Genomic DNA, 21,193 nt, shown 5'->3' with positions numbered 1-21,193 from the left:
TGTTGTGTCTCAGTAGTAAGCATAGAGTACGCACAGCGTAATAGTTTCAATGTAGGTGATCAGTACAGTAAAATATTAATAATAATAAAAACATAAGCCATGCTGACCATTATTTCTGTTTAATTTACACGGACAGGCGCGCCATCATCAAAGTACACAGGAAAACCTTGTTGGCCCTTGAACAGTATTCCGGTCCAATCAGAGAGAATGAAAATCAAACAACAAAAACAAGTTGAAAGAGGTTATTTAAAAAAAAAAAAAGGTCTCACTGTACATATGATATGGGAATCATCACTTCCCACACAGTCAAGTTGAGATATGTCCCAATAAACAATGTGCCTTCATAACGTTCTGCTGTTAACATACAAAGTAACAATGCATAACACATTTGCACATTTAAACAAAATTCCAATGGTCAGTCTGAGCAATAGTATTCCAAATCACTTTCCCATAATGCAAAATGATTCCAAGCTGCTTTTTAAAAAATCTCTTCAAAGAGACAACTCAACAACAAGGTGTTTTTCCCCCCAAGAGGTTGCAGGTTGTGTATTGAATAGGTAGAGAGGCCTACAGAAGCTGTAAATGTTCTGATCACCCACACATCAAGAAAATGCCATTCATTGCATTTACCAGGTTATGTAATGTTACATCATAACTCATACCTAAAACTGTTCATATGCTTATGTACTATATAATGCCAAAGTCAACGCAAAGATTATTATCGTTATTATTATTAATAACAGAAGATAAGATAGTCATGTTTGTGATGTCTCAGATCAGCATCTGCAAAGGGGCTCATTTGGACAAAAGAAAGCCTACAGCGTCAACTAGAACAGCGTCCCTCAAACACCCCTCGACCAGAACAAGGAACGGTCAGCTGTGTCCTTGAGTACCTTCAGTGATTGTCTGTGCATTAAAAGTGTGCTGCAGTACCGTACTGTGGCTGATTTAAGTCTGTAGTGTCCACTCAACAGGCTGGGGGGGGGGGGGGGGGGGGGGGGGCAATGCTGTAGATTTCACACTGTATTCTGCTGTTTTGGGACAGAATGCGGACCCCAAAAAAAGAGTGGACAGTTTTGAGAGTGAACAGGTTTTAGAATCAGCAGGATGGTGTGTGTGTGTGTGTACACTACAAACAACCTCTTAAAACATGATGGTTCCTGTGCAGGTATGAATAGAACGTTATTATAGCTTAAGGAGAAATGTCTCAACACATACATATAATAGAAATGGTATAAAAGGCATACAAGTCCAACAAAAAAGGGAAAAAAATAGAGGGGGGGGGGGGGGGGGGGGCACTTCAACTCAAAATTCATACACAAAAGTAAAATAGGTTTAACACGGTTTTCAATAAATCCCTTTAAGATGATGCATGTCATAGATATGGGTTCAAAAAGGCACAATATAAATATATACAGACACACACCCAGTAAACAAACAAAAAACAACAAACAAACAGAGAGTACACATTCTTAATTGTCAAGCTGCATGTAAGTAAAAAAAACAAAACAAAAACAATGCAATCCATTGACTTCAGGCTCAGAATTGTTCAGTCATAATCTCTCGCTGACGAAGTCTTTCACCTCCACCGACTCTCCCCTCATCACCAGCCTCAGCTCACAAACACTCCAAAAAACAAACAAACAAAACAAAACAAAACGTCACTTGAAACAGAAATTAAACACTACCACTGACCAGAAACATATTGCACTATCTGATTAGTTTCTCTCCCATTTTCTTCTCCTAAACATGTAATATGAGACACAAAAACACACACCATGATGAGCTTCTTTTTTTTTTTTCCTGACTCCCTCCACTTGCTTAACATTTCTGTGTGGTGTGTGTGTGTGTGTGACTGTGTTGTGACAGGGTGAGGCATTCAGGGAACTTCTATTGATGTCAGTCAATGACCCTTGTGCATCCTCACAGCAACTTCTACATTTGGGTTTAGCAGGTAGGGGGGTGGGGGTTGCCACTGCTACTATGAAGCAATGAGGGCGATTTAAAGAGAAAGAAAAAAAGGTCACAGCTTCCTTTTCACCATTTTGGACCAGTTACACACACAGCAAGTGAAACCTGTTCATTGTTCAGTTGACTCCTCTCAGTCAAGCCCTTTTCAGATAAATCAGCTGGGCTTGTCATGTCCCTATAAAAACACACACCACTTAGCCTGCAGCTCGTCTCATTAAAAAGCATTCTTACTGAACAGGGAGGGGATGCAAGGCCAACACCATATCAAAATTGCTTGTGCAGTGGAGGAAGGAGGAGATTGCTGACTCGTGTTTTAGGGTAATTGCGCTACAAAAGGGAACCCTGTTTGTCCCAAGAAAAGAAAATCTGTGTCCATTTCAAAACCACTCCTTACACAGCTTCAGTAAGTAACATGTTGAATGAGAATTCAGTTTTCAGTTTTTCAAGCTCTGGAATGAACGATAAAATAAAAAAAGACTGCCAGAAAATGTAGTCATGACATGAGTGACTGCAACTACCAGTACTACAGAAAAACAAGAAAAACAAATTACAAATTAGAAAGAGACAACATTTTTTTTTATCCCAGTCCATGCCAGTGCAGACCTTTGGTCATTCCTTTGGTGAGAACGCGACAGCTAGACCAACAACCCCTGGCAGCACTCAAGAGTGTGTGTGTGTATATGTGAGTGAATGTGTGTGTGTGTGTGTGTGTGTGTGTGTGGATACTCCATGGTGGGGATACTCCACTGGGTATGCCCAGAGGTGGAAAAAAGCAGATTAAAAGTGAAACAAAAAGATGTCTTGTTCCTTTCACCACGTTTGCTGCCTTTTCTTGACTGGGGGAATCCCAGAAGGCAGCTCCTTCCAGAGGAGGAGGAGGAGGAGGAGGAGGAGGAGGAGGATAGCTGCCAAAGAGGGAGAATGAGGAGCAAGAGGCGTCAAATGGCAGTTGATCCAGTCGTCCAGTGCTCCAGTTTGGTTCCCAATGACATCACCAAGCACACCAAGGTCCATTCAAATCCATAGTGGCAGCTGTCATTTTGTATATATTGACTGTGTGTCCATGTGTGTGTGTGTGTGTGTGTGTGTGTGTGTGTGTGTGTGTGTGTGTGTGTGAGACTGGGAATATAGATGTGTATAGGCGAACCCCTCCCCACCATGTCACAATACTATGCTTGTGTGTCCGTCTCTCTGGCCCATGTCTGTTTCCTCCTCCGGCGCCCCCTACAGGAAGTCCAGCTCCAGGGCCTGGTGCAGGGACACCAGGTCTCCGTGCGCTGACACACGCCAGAAGGGCATGTTGTGCTGTGTACACACACACACACACACACACACACACACACACACACACAAAGAAACAAACAAACAGACTATTATGGAACAGCTGTTCAAATTAACCCATTGAAACATCATGATTTCTAATGTGTTACATATAGCCCAAGGACACTTTGTCACATTCCATTGTGGCTTGATGTTTTGCTTCAAGAGGCAACATGCCCACGAGGCAGACCACTAGCTGGGAAACATGCCACAGAATGCTATCCGTCATGGACATGAATGGGGAGCGGAGCGGAGGTCTATTCATTCAGCTTTTGTCAAAGCAGACGAGGCGCCATGAAACAGGAACCTATTCCTACTAGAAGAACCAAACCAGAGGGGTTTTTTTTTTAAAGAAAAAGAGGAACAATTAACTAAGTTCAACAGGTTGAGGTCAAAAATGAGTGCCATCATGAGACAAGCGGTATATATGAATCACAGGACTACAAAGCACTTGAGTGACCGCCGGCACATGGCCAGTGGTGGTCAGGACACTGCAATTTGAGCAATGGTGGAATATCTTATCCAACAAGACTTAGTGTTTCTTTTGGCGGGCAGTTTTTAAAAATATTTTAGTCTTACAAAAATGCCGATTCGCTTTAGTCACAGAATATATTCATCCATTTCTAATGTGAGTACCTGTAGTAGACCATTTGTTAAAGCAACACTAAAGAGTTTTTCATACCTTAAAATAATGTTTCCAAAATAATTTCAGCGATTCATCAACTTGTAACGGGGTGAATGGCACTTCTGCTTTCACTTCGCGGCCCTCTATCGGCTATAACCGCACTATGTAACTTTACGAGGTGGGGTAGTGTATCCGTAGTTCGATGAAATGAGACATCAGAAACTACAAATTTGACTTGCTCCGATGTCGCAACACATCATACTTTCATAAAATCATGCAACATATTCTGCCTTGTATGTTATTTGCTGGATAAGCAAAAAGCATGTGTGCAACAGAGGAAAAGTGCTTTAGTGTTGCTTTAAGACAGGAGACAGGAGATAGGAGTCAAACAGGAGAGAGCCAATAACGTGTGCAGTGGCATCATGAGATATGCCTGCAAGTGCTTTGTGTTCACATGACTGTCAAGCCCTGAAAGCTGCAGCCTGTATAAAGGAACTACGTATGCACATGTTGGTGGACGTGGTTAACCGCAGTTAAAACAAAGTGAATGAGGTCAAAGCAAAGAGGAAATGAACTGTAGCACGCTGTAATGAGCCATGTTGTATACACATGGACAGTGGTGGCTTAGGCATTTCAAAAATGTGTTTTACGGTGGCGTACCTGTTTAGCCGCAAATTCTTCATCGCGGCCATCCCCGATCACCACATAGGTCACCTTTTTCCCGAACCGAGAGACTATGCGCTCAAAGCAGCTCTCTTTCCCTGTGAGGAAGACCGCAGCTATTATGCAGATGTATTTGTTTTTAAAAGGAGAACAATACAGAAGTCAGTTTGCACACTTAATAACATTTAATATCAGCAGACGGTAATCATATTAGAATCCTGTGGAGGCGTACAATGAAATGTGTATCTAAAATGGTCCCTTTTGTTAAACATTCCTGCAATTAATCCAAAATGTGTTCCACCTTGACATTCTTACATTAAATAAAATTGAATCCAATTACTCTTTTAGTAAAACTTAACGAAAACTTTGTTTTTCATGACACTGTAAACAGGTGATCCTTCACATGTCATTCTGTGTCAAGAGAATATCCAGCTACTTTCTATTGTTAACAGTAAAATAAGTGCCTGCGTGTCTGCCCTACCTATTTTTGTAGCACTGTAGATGTTCTCGATGGGGAACACCTCTCCGAGCCCGTAGAGCAGCACCTTGGCCAGTGCAGGAACGAGCTGGGTGGTGGTGACCAGCACGTTCATACACCTCCCCCTGAGATCAAAAAGTGTTATAGGTGTAAGGACAATATAACCTGCACGTACAGTAAAAAAGGCATACGGCAGAACACACACACACATTAGAATTAGAGACTTGATACCAACATTAACGTCTTGTACTTGTACTTGTACTTTGGAAGGCAAAATAGGGTGAACACGGAAGGAAGGGGAGTATTCGTTGAGTTCCAAAATGGATAAATCCCGCCAGTGTTCAAAAAGCAAAATTTCAAAGCCTCACAGTGGGAGTGTGTGTGGGTGGGTGCAAGAGTTTGGGGTTTCCCACCTGGACTGGATGAGCAGCAGGGACTTGAGCGCGATGCTGAGCCAGGAGTCCGTCACCGTCTCGATCTCCGTCCGCAGCCTCAGGAGCAGGTCCCGCTTCATGGGGCTCAACAGACCTGCGGCAGGAATGAGAGGATGAGCCGTTTACAACCACAGTTCCACAAATAGACGTTAGAGGGGGCTGTTGTCAAATGACTACACCTGACACCCACTCAGATTCACTGGGACTCCACATGACTAATGTCTTTTACAAGCTGAGTTTTCAAGTTTCTTGCTCATTCAAAAATTCAAAGCAATCTGATGGCAAAGTAAAATCTTTTTTTAACCTTACAAAAGTTAAAGCAAAGAAATTGAACTAGACTCCCGGCTGGTGTTACAGGGGAAACCCAAAGGGAAAATCCACTGGGAAAATCAAAAAGTGAATCCACAGTATTTTCTGTAAAAGGTCAACAGTCTGTAAGACAAGATTCTGTATGATGGTTTTGGTAAGGAGCCACGGGCACAATTTCAAAGACTTTCTTGTTGACGGAAAAATAACCAGTACATCACCAGAAAGTCCCAAAATAAGTAGGCAAACAATTATGGAGCTTGAAATAATTTGTCTGCATTTTTTCTCTCATCAGGAAAACTAAGATACTCAGCAGAATAAAGGTTCCACTCTTTAAGTGATACAGGAATGTTTGTGTCATGGTGTATACTACAACTGCAGTCTAAGACCCAGCTTTCCCTCTATGCAGCAGAGAAACATCTCCAACATTCAATCTAGTTCATAACACCCATGGCTTTCACGGACTATACACAGTCTCTCTTATGAACATTGTGTGAACTGTGAAGTTTTAAAGTTTTGCATGACATTCATCACAAACTCTTTTGCGAATGCATCATATATCACAAGTAATGTCTGAGTAATGCAGTGCTTCAAAAGCCTGATAGCGACTCTTTTGCGGACACAGTGTGTTACACACACTTCACACTCTCCTGCAGCTCCTCACCTCCTGCGTTGCCTTTGTAGGCGTTGTAGATCTCCTTGAGGCGGCGGTAGCGGAAGGCCAGCTTGCGCATCCACTCCACGCCTCCCTGCACGGCGGCCGTGTTGCCCGACCCGCCTCCCCCGCTGGGGCCCGTGAAGCCGTCAGTGGAGAAGTTGTAGTTGCTGAGGGAGCCAAGACAACAACAAGACAACAAACAGCTTTGAAAAAGGATGGAAACCAAGGCACTCTTTTTTTTATCCAAAAAGTATAAAAAGCCTTTTTTTTTACATGGATATTTCACATAGAAACATTTTAAAAACTGGGCAGCGACCCACGCGTGGTACATGACTTCAAACTTTTTTCTGCAATTCCTGAGCACTTTGGATTTTTTCTCTTTTTTACAACAAATAGCTTGTTTGGTCACCACTCACACTATGACAGTTCATCAGAGCAGAGGTGGAAAAACTGGTTTCAAGTACAAAGGCATGTATGAATGGGTTCTACCTGTGCTCAGCCATCTGTGTTCAGGAGATACTCGTCTACCAGTACAGGCTGAAGAGTTACTACTGAACAGCTGAACAGCTTCTCAGTTGGTTTAGTGAATGGATGGCACAAACACAACACCTTTACTCTCTGAAGCTGGAAACATGCATTTGATTTCCAATAACAAATAATGGTCTATTCTAATCACTCTAACTTAAAGAGTGGGTAAGCAACTAACATACTGCAAGACACAGTGCATATCAACAAGGAGTACTGGATGTGCCAGCACTGAACAAATCAGGTCAAATGCATCGACGTAAACAAATACCAGCTGTTGGCTGATGATGGATCAGTGTGTTAAGAATGTTTGGGTGGTGACAATGTCCACTATTTCACAAAACGTTCTGCACCCCACAGCCCAACCTTTAAACCGCTTACAACACTACAGCGAGCGTTTGTTGGAACGTTGTGAATGGGGACCGCGAGGCCATTTGCACTTTTGTGCTGTGTGAAACTTACCTCAGGTCTTGCCCATTGTCGTCAGAGGCGACGTCCTCGACGTGAACCTGATCGCACTCCTGGGAAGAGGGAGAGAACATGAGATTAGGGATTTAAGACACAGAGCTCAGGGGCCGCCAAAGCCCAACGCTGCCGTGGTGTGCGACTGAGAGGATTACCCACCTCCAGGTCGTTGAAGAACAGGTGGGTGTCTGCCAGCTCGAAAATCAGCTCCTCCATCTGCAGACCCAGATTGAGCACGGTGGCCGGGTCCTGGTAAGGACACGAAGGAGGGAGCAAAACAAACCGAAAGTTCAATATGGCGGCCCAAATGGAGACAGACAGACCATAGCACATATAACTCAATCATTTGAGGCCTGACGACTGTACTTGGGCCACATAGTCCACAGGCTCAGTGTCTACACTACAGGGTCTCCCTATACTTTTTCTGAATGTGAATTGTTGTGTAACTTTACTTAACTTTACAGAAACATGTCTGCCAGACTATTCACTTGTACTGATTCAAACACAATATGATTCTGATTCATTGAGTTGTTTGGCATGGCAGGTAATAAATACACTGGGGTGGTCAATACAGTGTTTTTTTTTTATTATTTGTCTAAAACGTTGTCTCGCAGTTTATAAACAATGCAGCTAACATTCCATAATTACTGTATTTGTAACGTTACACAACGTTTGGGCAAAGCTGCTCTCCTTTACTGAATGCAAAAAAAACGTTAATGAAGTGTAGAAAGTCACCTTGCCAAACTTCTGTGCAAACGTGCCGGTGAGCAGAGAGTGGAAAATGATGATGGTCTCGTCCAGATCCCAGAGGAAGATACGCTGTGTAAGGGAGAGAAGTGGATAATTCAGAACTGTGCATCTCCACAATATCGAATCATATAATCTCCACAAGCTATAAAGTCAGCATCACGGTGAAAGACATTCACATTTACACTTACACAGAGAGAACATATTCTAGAAGAGAATATCTTTATTTGTCATTGCAACAGACACAACGAAATTAAGTAAAAGCACTGAGCCGCTGCAACCGCCGCCATTTTAGAAACCATACTGACGAACAGTAAACGTGGAGCACATCTGCTCTCATTCTGTACTCAAGATGAGCACATGAGCCTGACAGGACCTTGCATTATCATTTATTCATTTTTTATTTAGCAGACACTTTTACCTAAAGTGACTTACATGCCAATTATATTACAAGGACCATTGTCCCCTAAGCCACTCAGGGTTAAGTGCCTTGCTCAAGGGCACAACGATGGCGTCCTACTGCATGCTATCCCAGCTCCTAAGCCACTACACTACCACCGCCCCGCTATCAGCAAAACTACAAGAGTACTTAAAGTACTTCCTGTCCACAGTTAGCTTTGCTAGAATAGTGCATATCCACAAAGCAGAGGTGGTCTATCAGGAAAAACGGAGACAAAATCTGAACAATGATGGGGAGCAAAATAGCTACCTCTAGGTCGTTGTCTATGGACTGAGAGTTTTCGGCCTTCTTGGCCTTTCCTTTGGATTTGCCAGGAGGGTTCCTCCGTGAGGCGTCGTCCTGCTCCCGAGCACCGGTAGGGAGGGCCACGCCTGGGGATGGATCTGTGTGTGTGTGTGTGTGTGTGTTTAATAAATATGAAATGACAGAATTATCACATACTTAGCGGACTTATATCTAAAGCAACTATAACCACAGTCAGCATATTTTCTGGACAGAGGTTTAGATATATTGCTGAAACGGACAGAAATTATGGAACTTTTAAAGGTACATTATTTAAGTGACTTCAAGAGAATACCAATGAAAATGTCCATGGGGGAAAAAAAAGCTTTTCTATGATTAGGCTCAATCCATGTACAGGAGACTGGCCCAGGGGAATTCTACAAGTGATCTCCAACGGAGAGATATACAGACAGCGAGCGGGCTAAGGGTTAAGCTACCTGTGGTACTGGGCAGGCCAGCAGGCACAGCGTTCTCGTCCTTCACACCTGGATATGCGGCGGCGGCCACCACACCTGAGGCGTCTCTGTCGGCGTTGGGCAGCCCCGAGGGCAGGTAGCTGGTCGGAGGGACGTAGTACTGGGGAAACTGGATCTGGTTCAGGGAGTTGTAGGACGTGAATTCCTGGAGTTGAGGGTAGACAGGTGAAAGGGGATAGAGGTCAATAGTGAGCCACCTTTGGGATTGTTCCTGTAGCCATCAACTGGCAGGCCACACCTTTAGCAATGCTAAGGCCATGTTTTGAATTTCCCCTTGGGGATCGATAAAGTATCTATCTATCTATCTATCTATCTATCTATCTATCTATCTATCTATCTATGTTTTGATACCGAGGGAACTTTTGTAACATAAATGTGTTTCTATGCCATTAAGTTGGGTTAACAAGGCCAGATAAAATAACAAAATAACAAAAACAGCCACAAGCCTCAACAGCCTGTTCCGCATTATACAATATGCTAATGCTACCCTAAATTATTCTAGATCTGTGGTACCAACCTACTATTTACTTACAGTTGAATGTTTGATAAAAAATCATACAATTTCTGGCAACTACTCTGCATCTTCATCTTTTTGTAGTCCTGTTGTTTGATCAGTCTAAGTCCACCAGTTTGAATAATCACTCAACGTTTCCCATCTCTTCCCACTCGACCAAACCAAATACCCCTACCCAACTGGCCAAAGAAACCCCAACAACAGGACTCGACCTTTTCCCAACTCGACCTGTACCACCTGCCCAGGTCAATACCCGTCCGCTGGTGCTCACCTGGGTGTTGCCAGGTGCTGCAGCTGTGGTTGTCGCGGTGACATTAGCGGTGGGGATGTTGGTGTACACACTGGATGTAGTGAAACAGGACCCTGAATGGGGAAATCTAGCGATTAAACCACAACTCATAAACCCGGAATGCAGACAGACGACACGGAACAGCATGATTACTGACCACGTTCGGTTAGAAGAATGAAATGCTTTCTTAGTGAAAATACAAGAAGGCTCGCCGCCAGACATGGCAAAGGTAAATAAATATGCTTTACAAATCCACCATTCAGACGTTGCTTAGCTGGTCTCAGTCACGTTCAAAAGCTATTAAGTCCAGCAGAGTGAAGCACAGCCTGTGTGAGTAAGAAGAGGGGGGAGCGTTGGGGAAGAGGGGGGAGCGTAGGGGGGGAGGGGGGGGGGCGTTGGGGGTGGGGTGGGGTGGGGGTGTGCAGCATCAGGTTGCTTGCCTTGACTGGGATAGGAGTAGTGTGCTTGGCCGGGCTGGGTGGAGGTATATGCGGTGCTGAAGCTGAGATACCCAGGTTGGCCAACAGAGGGCGCCTCGGGCAACCCTGTCTCTGTTTTAATGCCAGGCCACATGGCACCTAGAGGTGGCAGAGACAGAGAGATATACAGAGAGAGGTAAAGAGAGAGAGAGAGAGAGAGAGAGGAGGAGGAGGAGGGAGAAAGGGAGGAAAGGGAAATGGATCAGGAGGCGCAAAGTGAAAGGAAGCAGTGAGGAGAGGCGTTTAACAGGTATAACATGTGAGTTAGCAGGAGAGGAGGGAAAAGATGACACCCACCCCCACACACACACAACTGTGGGGCGTCTGATTGGGTCTTTTCCACCGACAGAGAACCGGTTCCGTTCCCGTTCACAAACCAACATTCCACCAAATAAAATACGGTTTGGAGCGTGCCACTTTGGTTCCAAGATGGAACCAGAATACAGCTGTTTTTGTCCTGCGAACAGCAGTGGGCGTGTATCCCTTTACCGTTCAGAGGGGAGAATGCTTAAACCATGCGTCTTCCCTCCTCATCAACTCCTGACATGAGTAAACAAAACTAGTCAAATGGCACTAGTCTGCAGACGTTAAAGGGACACTTCACCGATTAGCATTAAGCTTTGTATCTTTAGAAAACCAGTCATGTTTTTGAATGGTCAGCATACATCATTCCCTCAGTTTGCCTTGAGATGGGAGAAATAGAGATTTCAATGAAACCCATGAATAGGACTTCCTGCTTTCAATTATGTAAAATGATGATTTTTACATCATTGAAAGCAGGAAGTACAACATTGAAATTCGTATTTCTCCCATCTCAAGGCAAACTGAGGGAATGATGCACAACCATTCAAAAACATGACTGGTTTTCTAAAGAGAGAAGTGAAGTGTCCCTTTAAGCATTTTACATGGCTAATTTTTCTGCCATTTTTACGGAAAGACTGTCATGCATCTGATTAACTTTTGTTTTGGATGCAACACCCACTGCTGATGACGCACCCTTGATTCAGTTCAAAACTGGTAACGATGCTGCCTGGGTCACTAGATAGCACTGCAGAACGGACAACACTGAACGGAACCGGTTCAAGAACGGGTTAGTTGTCGGTAGAAAAACACCTTTGAGTGGTTCCAGCTAAGATCAAGCTCTCTGGGACTTTTCCCAAAAACACAGGGCAATTAAAGTGGTAACTGACTGTTCAAAACAGTAGTCTCTCCATCATTTAATAATCATAGTAACTCAATGACACTTGAATCCGATGCGAATTGCTGTCTGACTTAGAAATCACTAGATCTTCCCAATTTCACTAGATCTTTCTGTAGGTTTAAAAGGTGCAGTCCTCAATTCTGGTTGATATTTAAATCAACAGCCAATCAAATCAATACAACCCTCCTTCCTGTGCTCCTGAAGCTGCGTGTTGATTGGCTAGAGCAGCGCAAGGAACCATAATCAAGGACTACACATTTAAACAGCAACCCTTCTGGAACATTCCTGTCCAGACAGCAGAGGGATAACTGAGAGGTGAACCAAGACACTGAGCTGAGAAAAGAGGCTCCTAGTCCTGCTGCTAGGGTCAGAGTTATACTGTATTTACTATACAGACAGAGATGTTTACTGCAATCACAAAACAAATGACTAAGTCTGGTGCGTTTGTGTAATCAGAAGTGCCACTGTTTTAGGCACTAATCTAGCGGTCTACGAGGATATGCAGAGTTGGGAAAGACAGAACCAAAGCAGCGCAAGCACTGGCCCTCCTCCGCAAGCAGGATGGAGAACCTGTGGGTTGGTTAAAGAGATCAAACGGAGAACAGAGCGTGGGCTGTTGTTTGCATAGGCTGAATGCCAGCGTGCTTCATTAGTGCCAAGCCCCTGATTCGTGTGCAAAAGACGAGTCGGTTGAGTTGAGTATGGGTGAAAAGGGTGACAAACCAAAGGGTGGAAGGCCATAGGTCTGTCCGGTCTGGGGAAAGGCGCTGTACACAGAGGACTGCGTAAGGGAGAAGGCCCCTTGGCTAGCATAGGCGGTGACTGCAGGGCTGCAGGGAGGACAAACGGAAGAAGGGAGAGAGGGAGGCAGAGAGGGAGGGAGGGAGGGAGGGACAAAGAGGCAGTGATATATCAAGCATGTTCAATTTAATCCTGATGGATATATCAAGCATGTTCAATTCTGATCCTGAATGGCAGCTGTCTGGCACCGATCGTGGTGCCAGACAGCTACCATCATACCACACGGCTATTTTTGTCTAGGTCAGGGGTCTCCAACATTTTTGGGAATGAGGGCTACCTGAAGGAATCAAACAAACAGACCCTCACCCCTTTTTGTGAGGGTAATGCTCCTAAATGATAGGGCTTGGTGATTTTTACATGTAAGCCTTTACATATTAAGCAACTGAATTTTCATCTGATTCTTCAAGACTTCAATGTCAATATACAACACTTCTGAACACTGTTTGTTCAGTTTGTTCATTTCAAAGCTGTATGGGAATCTATTCTACTATTTTTCTCTTTGTCATTTTTTTTTTAAAGCAATCTTTTTGTGCAATTAATCATATTGATCCCAGTTTTTAGCATTACCCACCATTAAGAGTTCAGAGGCTGTTTCAATTCTGATTTCGGGTTTTAACATTTCCATAGCAATCAGCAACACCATCCTAACTAAGTGGTTCTCAAAGTGTGAGGCAGGCCCAACTGGTGGGGAATAGAGGCATGACAGGAGGGGCCCGAACATGAACAGGAGGAAATACATTTTTTGTGCCTTTCTTTCATAATGCCTTCGTTTTATGACAAGGAAGCTCATAGATTCAAAAGAAAATAGCCACACACAAATATAAACTCATAAACAGACTGACATATTAACTAAAATAACATGATCCATCTGAAGGGATATGTAACGTGGAACTGGCAAGTAATGGCATGCATGCCACAAGATTTTCAGCGATATTGCTACACCAGTACGTAGGAGAAAAGGCTGTGAGCTAAAGCAATTGTTTTTCAGTCCTTAAACAATCATACACGTACCGTATGGGACAACCACAGAATGGCCACAGAACTTTCACAAAGATATGCTTCCATTGGCTCCACCGGGTGAGCAAGCTTGATTTATTTTACTGTCTATGCATGCGAGCAGCATGCTCCGCTTCCGTTGTTGTTTAAAGACTGAATGGGAAAGGGATTTGGATCCAAAGGCTAACACTTAATCCAGCTACAATTTGTAAGGTATCACCAATATCAAGCTAATGTTACAGATGGCTACATACTGTACCTTCTTAAAATGGCTCTGGTCTACAATTAAATATCTATCAAAAACTTCACAAAGGAGGATCTTTTTACAGAGTGATCTGTAGGCAACTTGCTGAATATTTTTAAAAGGTGGACTGTGGGTGCCTCATAGGCGTCCCACGTTACATTTAATTCATTAAATGCTGGATGCTAATTGTTCAAATAGTTTAAATTGCCTTTAGCCTTGGGATTCTTACTTGCTTCCTTGGTAGATCTGTGAGGTATATTCGGTGCCTGTAGTTGTAGTAAGGTCTTTGCAGGTCACAGCTAAGAAAAAAATTACAGTAAACAGATAAATACAGAGACTCTTGTCTAGAGATACAACTGGTAGGTGAAGGAAATATGTGCATAGAAAAAAGTGCCAGGACAGACAAAAACAATATACCATTGTTGGTATACGAGTTGTCATTATCACATGTTTGGTTTCCAGTTCCTGTGTCTTGACTTGACTGTTCACTACTCCCAGAAACTACAGATAAGAATAGAAAGGAGCAAGGGATGCATGTTGAATACAAAATGAAATAGCGCACAGAACCCCCTAAAAGAATATTGAAGCTTATTTAAACTGGTATAGTAGGAAAGACAAAGGGACTAATATGAGTAGTAAATAGAAAACAGATCATGCAATCACCCAGTCACCAGATCAACAACAGTTGCTCCCTCATTAGAATGCCCCCCTCCCCGTGTGCCTCGTGGTGTCCCACCTGACTTACCTGCGTCGAGATGAGGCACAGAGGAAGGGGGGTAAGGACTGTTGACCTCTGACCCCAGAGCAACAGAGTCATTTCTCTCTGCGGAGTCTGTGTCCTCGTTAGTTACCACAGCCCTAGATTAAGACAGAAACATAATTACTATTCTGTACTCAATTACAGAGGCACACTTGTTATTTTTCACTCAAAATAGATAACAGCATGACAAGAACGTCAACAAATCTCACTAATAGTGAGTTCGAAACATAGCAGGACGTTTTCATTGAGATTAAAATTGCCTCATGAGACATTCTGACAATGGCAAAAATGAATGTTAACAGATATTAAACTCCATTTAAAGAACGAAACAAGTGATAAACATCCTGAAGGATACAGACAGGATAATTCATGTATGGATGAATTATTTAGGTATCAGAGGGTGATATTGACTATTGCATATGGAACTGATGGCACACATTTACTATATAAGGCCTCTTCACACCAGCAATGATCACTATAATGATAATGGGGGCTAATATGAACGACAACCGCCACACTGTATACTATAACATATAATAACAATGTGAAAAACAATATTGTTGGTAATCACTTTCAGAGCGATTTTGAGAACAATAGAAAGCTGACAGTCGATCAGAATCCATTGAATTTTAGACATCACATTCAACTTTCTTTGTCGTCAGTGTGAATGCTATTGTTGTAGGTAGTTTTTTTCATCCATTGCTGATGTGGAAGGGCCTTAACACAATGAAACAAAACAAAACATCATCTTGTGTAATGGTTTGTACTTACTGTTGGCTCTCCTGGCCAATGTCCGGTTCATGACGAGCTTTCTTCTTCTGTGAAAATGAAAACACATTGCTGTAATGGGCCTTCACTGTACTGAATCGGCATGTTACAGAACGCTAGTTTAGATGTCCTTAAAAGGCTGGGTTTTGAACATTCTAACACAAGATTCCATTCCGCAACAATTCAAGGTTCTAAAATTCTATGTAGAATTCAATGAACCCAGATATTCTTTAGAATGTTAAGACTGCACCACTCACCGGCAGCTCAGCCAGGTCCTGTGACTCGTCCATGTCTGTAGGCGAAGAGGGGGAAAAAGGACCAGGTCCTTCTGCCTGTCGGGATCAACTCTCGGTGCACTCGCTCACTCTCTGTATCTCAGAGGACCCTGTGACAAACACAACGACAGAAAAAAACAACCACATAAATGATGAGCAGAAACCATGTTTATATACTCTTTCTAGGCCCCCCCGTCCGCATTCTCCCCGCCCTTGTCTCGCTCTCTCTCCCCCACCGCCCCTCCGTCCTCGCTGCGTTATCACTCAGGTGATCGGACAGAGGGGTGTGATGGACAGGCTGGTCAGTTTAATCCCTGGGCACTTCCACAGCACGAGTGGCAGGTGCGGCACGTGCGGGTGACCTGTAAACGGACACTGCCGCGTGCCCCACTCTCACCAGAGATTACGACTGTCCGCGTCCACTTACATGTGACCTAACCTACATTCTGTGAAAACTATCCACTGTGTATTCTTCTTGGATTATATCAAAGACAGGAGGTGTTTGTGTCATTAGACGTCATATCACAGAAAGGCCTAGGGGGGATAAGATCTAACCTGATTTCATGCAGGTTTTAGAGAGAGAGAGAGAGAAAGCGTGTGTGTGCGGACCGTGTGTAGGTTGGTGGGTGGGTGGGAGTGGGTGTGTGTTTATGCGCAGTAACAAGAACGTGCCAAAGATCATTTATATAACTGCCATATAAAAAAAAAAAAAAGGGGGTCAGAGCATCTGACACTTAAATGATCAAATACCGGACACTCGTTAAGGATAGGTACACCAACCATACACGTGAGGACTTAATAGAACTTTCTGATCTTCTTTTTCACTCAAAATAGTTCTGCTGGAACTTGGATGGGGAATCCTCAAAGAAGCCATCATGAATGTTTTTTAAACTACAAATATAAGAACGGGATATACTCTAGATTAAGATACTTCACAAATTAAGCTCTCAACTACACTTAGGAGCAGCAAGTGTTTAAATCATCAGCAAGAACAAGGAATTTAAGCTCTTTTTCAGTGGTATATGACCTCCTAAAACTGTAATTAAGTTATTTTCAAAAATGAAATCAACTTTATGACAACTACCAAATCTTTCTCCGGTGAACTATACTGTATAAATGCCTCCTTAGTTTACTGATACTGAATTTAAAATAATGTCTCTGTCCCCCACTAGATATGTCATGTAAAGATAACTTAAGTCTCACCTGGTGTAGTAATTTCATAACTATTAACCAAGATTTAGGCTATGCATTGACTTTGCTAACTTTCCTCAGCTATGAGGTTAGTCTGATACATAGGAGAAGGCTAAACATGGGCAAGGCAAGGCAAGTTTATTTATATAGCCCATTTCATACACAGAAAGGTAACCCAATGTGCTTAACAAATCACATAAAAATAGCAAATAACTCAAAATAACTCAAATAATTAAAACAAACAAGGCAATAATAAAACATAAAAAAACAAAGTAAGTAAGAAGCATAGAGGCTAAGATACTGGAACACGGGTGCAAAAATGGGTTTGCGAAAGGCATCAGTGAATAGTTTGGTTTTAAATCTGTATTTGGAAAAGGAGATGGTGGGAGAGGTCTTGATGTCTAGTGGAGATGGGAATGCAAGTTTCTCTCTGATAAAAGCACTGATCTGATTCTGTTCTGTTTCATTGGGCAAGGTTGTTGCTGTTGTTGTTGTTGTTTTTTTTTGGTAAGATTAATGATCAACGAACAATTACAACAATTCACTCTGACCTGAGCAAAGTGGTCTAACAAGTTTATTAACCATTTTCTGAGCTTATGTTTTGAAAGCCCTGTAAATCCCATTGGCTCTCAATGTCAATTTGCATACCCTCAGGTCTTCGTTCTTCTCTTAGGGCATGATGTTTCTAATATTCCTCCATCTACTTAATAGATTACACTCACTTCAGATTAGTGCATTAGCTCATATGAATATTGCAGATTTCACTCAATCAGCTATAACTGATAGACTGATGGCCTCCTTTCTTGCTGATTGATTTTTAATGTGGTGGAAACACCACATTCATTGTTCTCATTAAGTCGGGCAGAGCTTCCGGTCGGCTTTGGCACCACATTTCCTCATTGGTTTTGGCCATATGGACCATTCGACTCTGCTAACACTTTCACCATGATCCAGTGAAGTGATCCATTTTGTATTCAGATTTGAAAAAAAAAGAAAAATACTTAAGGCTAATTCTTATACTATCATCCCCTGCTGTAACATGAATTGTGAATGTAACAGAAGACTTACAAATTAATCAGTCAACCAGTGTCACATAGTAAAATATGCAACTTAACCAATACCAGATGCTGAAAGGCCTAAATTGTTTTACACAACTAATTGAAGAATTTCAAGAACGAATGAAAAATTGATTGTTACGCAATCATTGCAGTGTGTTAGAGCCAGTATAAACTCAAAAAGACGGAGGCTAACAGCAGGCCAAATGTTTGGAAAACAGTTTTGCACTGATCTGGTTAAGTACAAGAACAAAAATGCTGCTAATCACTGATGTATTATCTATTTATTAGCCAGGTCAGATAGACGCATACATTAATGATTACTTTCCAACTCACGCAGAAGGCTCTAGAAAGCAGGCAGAGTTAAAATAATATTCCGACACAATTTATAAAATCTGCACTGACTTCTTGTCTGAAATGCCTTAAATGACGAGCCAAGAGATCAAACATACACTGAGATTATAAATTATAAACATGATTATAAATTGCCAAATGCCAACTTGGGAGCTATGCCTTGGTCAGAGTCAGAGATGATAGCAACAAAAAACAAAAGCTGTTCCGCCACTCGGGATAAAACGTGAGAGAGAAGTGACCCAGAAACCACTGAACTCATTCACCTTTTAGATCAGATGGAGACAACTTCAGAAGCTGGTTTCCTGGGATTCATCAATTAAGTGTGAGTAGTCTACAATTGCAATATGGATATATTTGTAAGTTCTAAGTATACTATTGAATCACTTCATTGGCAAAGATTTGTTACATTATTCAAATTTCCACTTAATCTCCTGTATTGCTAATGAAACCTGGGAGGGGAAAGAGCGTAGTCTTTCAGGTGAGTATAGACGTTATGTATCGTCTGTCGGAAAATGCACTCGTGAATCGGAGCATCTGAAAACTTACAGTAAGTCCTCAATTTGATAGTTGGACAAAACACAGAACAAATCTTGTCTTACAACCTGTTGTTATGACTATGTTATATGACATGTACTAGTGATGTTAATCAAAACACATAAGGGTCAAAGTTTGCCTGTAAAATGTTTAGGTCACAACGCTAAGACCTATGAAATTTGTTAAATTCCAACTTATTCATTGCTTTTACACTCTCAAAAGTACATCAGCCTATATTGGGGGCCATGTTCACTAGTAATATCTTCAACAGTATTATGTCCAGCCTGCCCAAACACTGTAGGATGAAAGACACATTGGACCACTAAAAGGTTGTACTTGGTGATTTTATATAATGCCCTAGATTTGGAACAAAGTGCAACAGTGTCTTGTAAACCCATTTTTGTACCCACCTAGCACAATCAGTATTTTGCCTGGAAAAACAATACTTTATTAATGTTGTGCCAGTATTTGACATCTTTATGTATACCTAATGTACATGATACAGTAATGATAAAACAAGGTGTGATTGCATTTTTGTTTTCTTATTTTCATAGCTGGTATGAACACGAGAATCTATGTGGGAACAGCACAACATATGATAATTTAGTGTACAAAGTGCCAATGTTGCAACATGTATCTTCAATTAACTAATCCGTACTTAATTATTTTGTATACCTCTGCTTTTTCATTCTTGTCCCTGAGGTAAAACAATGATTTCTTTTATCTAAGCCTAGCCTACCTATTGGACTGCACTGGTACTTCGTACACTATGCCCATATATCGAGCTACTCTCAAACAGATTTTCATGTACTAGCTACCCCTCCTACCATCTTACTACTTTGTATGTGACTTGTCACCTTTCCTAGTTTTATCCTTAATATTTCCAAGTTCATTGTAAGTGGAGAACAAAAGTATTGCCACAATACTGAGAGCTGTGTATACATTCTCATTCTAAGAACATGTAGTGTCGTCTGCCCTACAAAGTTTGGGGTGGCTATGAAAAATACTTGCACATGAGACATTACTTCCCAGGTGGTGCATTTTGTAGAACTAAATAAATATCAAGGGCTGAACAAAATATGAAGACAGAATCTTAACAGAAATATTTTGCAGGCCTTTGCTTTGAGACCCACTCACGATGTAAACACGGTTGGCACGAAGGCTGAGACGGTGCAGCAACATCTGATTTTCTGATTTGAGGAATGGAATGGCCATGACGAAGAGTGAGGTAGGAGCAAGTTGACATCTCTGAGCGTCTGATCATTCACAACAGTAGCCTAACTGTTTAAAAGACCAGTGCATACTATTGGAAATGTCAAATTATAATCCTGAACGTTAGATAAGAGCAGGCAGCAAATATCCCATTACAATAGCAAACGTAGTGGTGGTAGCAACGTTGTCAGATTAAAGTATGCTCCAGTGTTGGCCACACAAGCGAGCAATAACTACAGCCTGTGGAGTCAAGGACGGGGACTGAAGGTGAAGCCCGCTTGGGAATGGACACTTGCTAGTCGATTAGCCAGCCAGAAAGTAAAGCACAGCGGCCAGAATGATGACTTCCAAAGTTAAAAAAAAAAGCATCCAAAAGGGGCATATGCCGTACATTCATGTCGAACTAGTAAGCATATATCTAACCACTGAGGCTAATCATGCATTTCTGTGAAAGAATGCAGAGGCCAGGTTCCCCGGCTAGCTGACTTGCCAGAAATGCATCGATAGCTAACGTTTGGATACTAACGTTAGCTAGCTAGCCATACTTTGCTACAAACAATGTTGAATGGAAGCATACCGTCAGTTTTTCATTTACAGCTGAACTGATGCGAACAGGGCTTTTATTTAGTATTACAAAGCTATTCCCTAAGTACATAATTACAGAACGTTGCATTAACTTCTCATATAGTGAACAGTTGAACAGAGGCTGATTAAGTAAAGAACTAACGTTACCGATATCCATGGCTAGTTAGCGTTAGCTAAGTTATAACCAACACACACATTGGCTAAGTTAGAAAGTCAGGCTACGTTCGCTAGCTAACTGAGTTGGTGTCACATTTGCCCCCGGTTCAATATTTATTTTATATGAAATGCAAGTGTAGAAATATTCAAATGAAAGTTAATCTTACCATGTTGGTAAATTCTATTATTTCTATGTCAACGCTCCTTATTAATTTGCACAGCTCCTGTGTTGTTAGGAGCACTATCTGGCAGGAAGTTTGGTCAATCAAGACTGCGCATGCGCACACAATCAACAATAGATCTGAAGCAGAACCTGAGCAGAACCCCCATCTATCCAACTAAACATGGGCATCAGGTAAGCTATAGCCT

At 42.2% G+C, this 21,193-nt stretch overlaps 1 protein-coding gene across 2 annotated transcripts; it reads right to left on the bottom strand.

Annotated features, from left to right (window-relative positions):
- Positions 1-103: 103 nt before the first annotated feature.
- Positions 104-21,087, bottom strand: eya3 (EYA transcriptional coactivator and phosphatase 3). Of its 2 annotated transcripts, XM_062529300.1 has the most exons (19): positions 20,992-21,087; positions 15,720-15,847; positions 15,466-15,512; positions 14,680-14,792; positions 14,352-14,435; positions 14,164-14,233; positions 12,617-12,723; positions 10,654-10,791; positions 10,196-10,287; positions 9,372-9,555; positions 8,902-9,035; positions 8,181-8,264; positions 7,605-7,694; positions 7,443-7,501; positions 6,462-6,622; positions 5,471-5,585; positions 5,061-5,182; positions 4,577-4,677; positions 104-3,276 (listed from the first exon to the last, which is right to left on the bottom strand). In XM_062529300.1, the coding sequence occupies exons 2-19, from the start codon at positions 15,750-15,752 to the stop codon at positions 3,196-3,198; spliced, it is 1,815 nt and encodes a 604-aa protein (XP_062385284.1). In that variant the 5' UTR covers positions 15,753-15,847; positions 20,992-21,087; the 3' UTR covers positions 104-3,195. The 2 variants fall into 2 exon arrangements, with proteins under 2 accessions (XP_062385284.1, XP_062385286.1); XM_062529302.1 differs by lacking the exon at positions 10,654-10,791.
- Between the last annotated feature and the right edge of the window lie 106 nt (positions 21,088-21,193).

This window comes from Sardina pilchardus, chromosome 24 (genome assembly GCF_963854185.1).
Source record: "Sardina pilchardus chromosome 24, fSarPil1.1, whole genome shotgun sequence".
Taxonomy (NCBI): domain Eukaryota; kingdom Metazoa; phylum Chordata; class Actinopteri; order Clupeiformes; family Clupeidae; genus Sardina; species Sardina pilchardus.
This window is presented reverse-complemented; position numbering and strand designations above follow the sequence as displayed.

What these genes read in the sequence shown, in the direction of transcription:
- eya3 (XM_062529300.1), bottom strand. Translation starts at nt 15,752, where the DNA reads ATGGACGAGTCACAGGACCTGGCTGAGCTGCCG. An exon ending in CAGATCTACCAAGGAAGCAA is followed by an intron (nt 12,724 to 14,163) that starts GTAAGAATCCCA and finishes TCCTCCCTGCAG; the next exon opens with CCCTGCAGTCACCGCCTATG. An exon ending in CTACTCCTATCCCAGTCAAG is followed by an intron (nt 10,288 to 10,653) that starts GCAAGCAACCTG and finishes TTCCCCATTCAG; the next exon opens with GGTCCTGTTTCACTACATCC.